The sequence below is a fragment of the Chrysochloris asiatica genome, unplaced genomic scaffold, assembly GCF_000296735.1.
Source record: "Chrysochloris asiatica unplaced genomic scaffold, ChrAsi1.0 scaffold00135, whole genome shotgun sequence".
In the NCBI taxonomy this organism is placed as follows: domain Eukaryota; kingdom Metazoa; phylum Chordata; class Mammalia; order Afrosoricida; family Chrysochloridae; genus Chrysochloris; species Chrysochloris asiatica.
Window position 1 is genome coordinate 4,089,512 of NW_006408653.1, and position 5,255 is coordinate 4,094,766.

The following is a 5,255-nucleotide window of genomic DNA, read 5'->3' on the forward strand; positions in this document are numbered from 1 at the left end:
GGTTTTAGCTGGTCAGCATCTCAAGTCCTCCGGGCATCTGCTCCCCCTGCCAGGCAGTCTTTTCCCTGAAACTTGACTAAATGTTCACCATTCCTGTCACTTTCAGGATAGATTCCAGACCATCTTCCTCGGCCCACCTGTGCCCCGCCCCACTCTACCCAGAAGTGCAAGAGCCCAAGCCGCCTCCATGGCCCCAGGAAGGATTCAGGGGAGAGGCCCCATACAGGGAGCCACTCCAGCCAGACAGTCTGGCCAGAATGGAGCTGACTGGTAAGAACATACCTGAGGAGCCTACTGCCAGATCAGAACATGGTAGAGAGAGACAGAGAGAGGAGACATGCTGTGGGGCGGGAGCAGGGGAGCCCAGTCTCCCAGGAATAATTGTCTGAAAGGCAGATTCCCCACATGTCAGGTCCTGGTCCTAAATGGGAATTCCTGGATGACCACTCACACTTATTTCTTCTTTATCTATCCTTTTTCACCCTCACCTCTCCTCATCCAAGAATTGCTCCTCGTGGTCATGCTTCTCTTAACTGCAAGACTAACTCTGTCCAGCTCGGCTCCTCCTGCCTGTGACCCCAGACTCCTAAACAAACTGCTTCGCGACTCCCACGTCCTTCACGGCAGACTGGTGAGAATTCCCAAGCACTATGCCCTCTATCTACTTCACTGGTATGAGACCTTCACTTCCATCATTTCCCTCATTTCCTGATCCAGTCACTATGTGTCTTTAGCAGGACCACTTTTATTGATCACTCCCTGAAAAGGGTTATGATTTACAACACAGTCCTCTTTCAAAAGCTCTAGTCCGGACATTTTCCTCATGGAAGCCTGTCCTGGTCATTGGGCCACCATACCTCCATCTACTTCAGCTCCTGCCTCCCATCAACCAATCTTTTTCAACAGAGCCAGTGCCCAGACTTTAACCCTTTGTCTACACCTGTCCTGCTGCCTGCAGTAGACTTCAGCTTGGGAGAATGGAAAACCCAGACGGTAAGAAAGGCCATGCCTTCACTTGGTTTTCTTAAATCCTCTGTTCATCAGTTTTCTATTGCTTCTTGTGAATTCTTCCAAAATTCTGCAGCACCCAAAAACACCTTGCCTTCAGCTTGGCCTAACTAACCCAACCCACATTCTCCTATGATGATATCCTGTGGACAAAAATCATCTTGGGCTTGCAGTTCCAACATGTTATACAGGTGCAAAGCTGGAGATTTCTATCTCTCATAGCCATGTGTTTGACCTTTCTAAATTGGCTAAAAAGATGGCACAAAGCTGGGAAGCACAGCTAAAATAACAAAAGGTAGAATCAAGATCAAATCACTGAAAGGCTAGCTCAAAAACAAGGTAAAATTTAACAGCGATGTATAAGGGGGCTTCAAAAAGTTTGTAGAAAAATCTAATTAAAAGATGTTGTTGTTGTTGTTGTTAAGTGCCGTCAAGTCGGTTCCGACCCATAGCGACCCTGTACAGGGTTTCCGAGGTAATTAAAAGATAATGGCGTTTTTTCCCACAACCTTTGAAAAGTCCCCTTGTATGTAAAATTCTACATATGTCAATTTATGGAGTAAAGTCCTATTCTAGTTTTCATGCCACAAACGCTCCTGCTTCCATTTTAGAAACTTTAGCCTTAGAACTTGCTATGAAAACAAATCTGAGAGGGGTGAGTTGACCCCAAACTTAGCATATTACATTACTAAAGTAGCTATTTTATTTTTTCATGTATAAACTCATTTAGTTTATTGCAAAGGTATTCATAACAAGGCACATAAAACCTAAGGCATTCATTTAAGATTGAAAAACTAGAATTGACTATTACAATGTTAGCTTAAATGTTAGCATCCAAATCTTTAGACTTCAGGCTTTTATCTTTGGGACTTGGTCTTGGAGTAAAACAGCTATTTTTTTAAAGTTATCAATTTTAGGTTGCTTTAGGAGATGTTCAGTATCAGATATAGAAATACTCCTATAAAACTCTATTCTGATCCGACTACACTTCAACAAGTACTGAATTGAGTACTTTTTAAGTTTTATTATTATTGTTATGAAAGGCCATATCAGGCTACTATGTGTCCAGAAGGAAGCAACTAAGCAGTGAGAGGTTAGAAAACATGTTACATGAGGAATGGTTAAATCTGTTTGGAGTCTTTAAACGCTTATGAGGCTTATGAGCAGCCATCTAAGATACAATGGGTCTCTATCTACCTGGAACAGCAAAAGACCCAGGAATTAGAGAAGGAACTGGACTGCCTCTTTTGCCATGATACCAGAATAATTGGATGGTGTCCAGCTAGTATCACTGAATGATTCAATCAAAGAGCCAATAGAGGATTCCTGATCAAAAATGGGGGCGGGGTGTGGAACAGAATTTCAAACTCTTACAGAATCCAGATTTACTGGATCTGTTGAGATTGTAGGGCTCCTGGTGTGGCACTGTAGGATAAGCACTGGACTTTGAACCACAAGGTTGGTGGTTCAAACCTACCAGCTGTTCCTCAGAAACCCTGTACAGGGTCACTATGAATCAGAACTGACTTAGTGGTACTTAACAACAACTATGTTGAGATTGAAGGAAAATCTATTGCTCTGAGAAAATCTTCAAACCATGAACTGAAAATTCTCCCTGAAGTCATCCTTAAACTAAACAACTGTTTCGCTAAATTAGTAAGCAATGTCTGACATGAGCATAATACTCTTTTAAATAATCATGTATATGAGATCAAATTGTCAATAGTAACTGTAAAGCGTAGGTGAGAACTTTAGGGGGTAGTAAGTGTAAGTCAATGGTGGTGAAATAATATGGTAGAGACAGCAAGAATGGTGACGTAACGTTATTGCCATGTTATTGAACTACATGGGGAAATTGAGTATGTTCTACAGTGTATAGTCTCACCAAAATTGTTGTTGTTGTTGTTAGGTGCCCTCAATCAGTAACTAATTGCCATTGCTTTGATTCTGAGTCACAGCAACCCCACATTTGTCAGAGGAGAACTGTGTTCCGTAGGCTTTCAATGACTGATTTTTTGGAAGTAGATCATGAGGCCATTCTTCTGAAGTACCACTGGGTGGACTTAAGCCTCTAATCTTTTAGTGAGCAGTCAAGCATATTAAACCTTTGCACCACTCATTGTACACACAAAATCCCTAGAATTCCCTCAGGTTTTCTAAGGGGATTGGGTCAGAAAAGAAGGGCTCGTCCTATGGAACCCTTGCAATCCAGCCCAGCTTTGTCACTTATTAGCAAGTCCCTTTGCTTCATCTTTATGATCTTTATGTTAGATTTTCATCTGTAAAACACTGCAATTCTTCAAGTTTCTTCACAGATCTCAAACCTATATGATCCTAAGGTTTTTATGCAGAAAGAGTAGATTTGTAGTGCTAGAACCAAAAGTAAAAAGCTATACCAGGACAGATTTCAGCATATTATAATAGGATGGGGGTGGTAGGAGTGAGGGGCTTTTCTAAAACTAACTGTAGCACCAGGTTAGGTTACAGGACACTGGAATTATTCAAGCAGAGGCTGATGACCAACTGTCCAGAGACTGTGAAGGAATTCCTATGCTGGGTGGGACCTTGGTCCTGTCCAATTTTCAGCTTCTATGATTCATTTTGCTGGCTACTCCTAGACTCCCTGCCCCCCACTGTTAACATGCCCTTTGAAGAGCTTCTTCTCTCTTCCCTCTCTCTCCCAGGAGCAGACCAAGGCACAGGATGTTCTGGGAGCAGTGACCCTTCTGCTGGAGGGAGTGATGGCAGCACGGGGACAACTGGGACCCTCCTGCCTCTCACTCCTCCTGGGGCAGCTTTCTGGACAGGTTCGCCTTCTCCTTGGGGCCCTGCAGGGCCTTCTTGGAACCCAGGTAAGTCCCCAGTCAAGGGATCTGTCTTCTTCTCTGACCCAGACATGAGGGGAAAGTGGGCATTTTAGGGATTTTGAGGGCAAAAGAGTTGACCTACCAAGAAATGCTACCTCCCAACCATAAAGCCTGTGTGACAGGCCTATATCATTTCCACAAAGACAAGGGAGGCTCGATCTCTAGCCCAAGTCTCTGGCCTCAGGCCCATCCTCTGCCCTCAGCTTCCTCCACAGGGCAGGACCATGGCTCACAAGGATCCCAATGCCATCTTCCTGAACTTTCAACAACTGCTCCGAGGAAAGGTGCGTTTCCTACTGATTGTAGTAGGGCCCACCCTCTGTGCCAGGCAGGCCCTGCCCACCACAGCTGTCCCAAGCAGTACCTCTCTATTCCTCATACTGAACAAGCTCCCAAACAGGACTTCTGGATTGTTGGAGAGAAACTCCAGTGCCTCAGCCAAGACTACTGGCTCTGGACTTCTGTACAGACTACAGGGATTCAGAGCCAAGATTCCTGGTCTGCTGAACCAAACCTCCAGGCCCCTGGATCAAATCCCTGGATCCCTGAACAGGACACATGGACCTTTGAATGGAACTCATGGACTCTTTCCTGGGCCCTTCCCCAGGGCCCTCAGAGCCTCCAGCCTTCCCCCAGGAACTTCAGACACAGACTCCTTGCCACCCACCCTCTGGCCTGGAGACTCTTCTGCCCCAGCCCACCCTCCAACTGGACAGTACACGCTCTTCTCTCTGCCACCCACCTCACCTACCCCCATGGTCCAGCTCTATCCCCAGCTTCCTGACCCCTCTGCAACCACACCTAAACCCATTCCTACCAGCCCTCTTCCAACCGAAGGCCACTCTTACTCCCAGAATCTGTCTCAGGAAGGGTAAGGTACTGAGGTACTGCCAACACAGACTGGTGTTGTCTCTGATGTGCAATTCCTTTATCTAGAGGAGAGGCCTGGGCAGACAACTGTACCTCTGCCAGACTTCTTACTTTCACCTAAAACCCAAAGCCCTGATAAAAGGAGACACAATGGACAGAAGAGGAGATCATTTTTCACTGTATATTATAAAACTTCAGAAGCCATTTTTTTAAGCTATCAATAATCTTCATCAGAGCAGCTAATTATCTTTGATCTATTTCTGTTCATATTTACAACTTACTAATTCTCTATATGCTCTTTTTCATATAGAAATTCTACAAAAGTCCAGATTGGCCTGACCTTTGAACAAAGGCAGACTAAACCTAATGTCAGAAAACAAAGAGGGTCTTTGCTTTGCTTCAAGCTTAAGGCCCTCTGATGCCCTCACCCCTGTAATGACATGGGGCTGTTGGATCCTTGGTCTCAAGAAATGAACAGGAAGTTGTCTCTCAGAAGGACTACTCCTAGAC

The 5,255-nt window shown here is 44.8% G+C and overlaps 1 protein-coding gene across 3 annotated transcripts; it reads left to right on the plus strand.

Moving 5' to 3' along the window:
- Window positions 1-257: 257 nt before the first annotated feature.
- On the plus strand, window positions 258-4,750 carry THPO (thrombopoietin). 3 transcript variants are annotated; one of them, XM_006869768.1, is made up of 5 exons: window positions 258-270; window positions 504-631; window positions 907-993; window positions 3,693-3,860; window positions 4,079-4,750. In XM_006869768.1, the coding sequence occupies exons 1-5, from the start codon at window positions 258-260 to the stop codon at window positions 4,748-4,750; spliced, it is 1,068 nt and encodes a 355-aa protein (XP_006869830.1). The 3 variants fall into 3 exon arrangements, with proteins under 3 accessions (XP_006869830.1, XP_006869831.1, XP_006869832.1); XM_006869769.1 differs by having other exon boundaries at window positions 4,091-4,750; XM_006869770.1 differs by having other exon boundaries at window positions 4,096-4,659.
- The last annotated feature ends 505 nt before the right edge of the window (window positions 4,751-5,255 follow it).

Bases quoted from the DNA above. Each gene is read 5' to 3' on its own strand.
- THPO (XM_006869768.1), top strand. The intron at 632-906 runs GTGAGAATTCCC...CTTTTTCAACAG, and splicing joins ACGTCCTTCACGGCAGACTG to AGCCAGTGCCCAGACTTTAA. The intron at 3,861-4,078 runs GTAAGTCCCCAG...CTCTGCCCTCAG, and splicing joins AGGGCCTTCTTGGAACCCAG to CTTCCTCCACAGGGCAGGAC.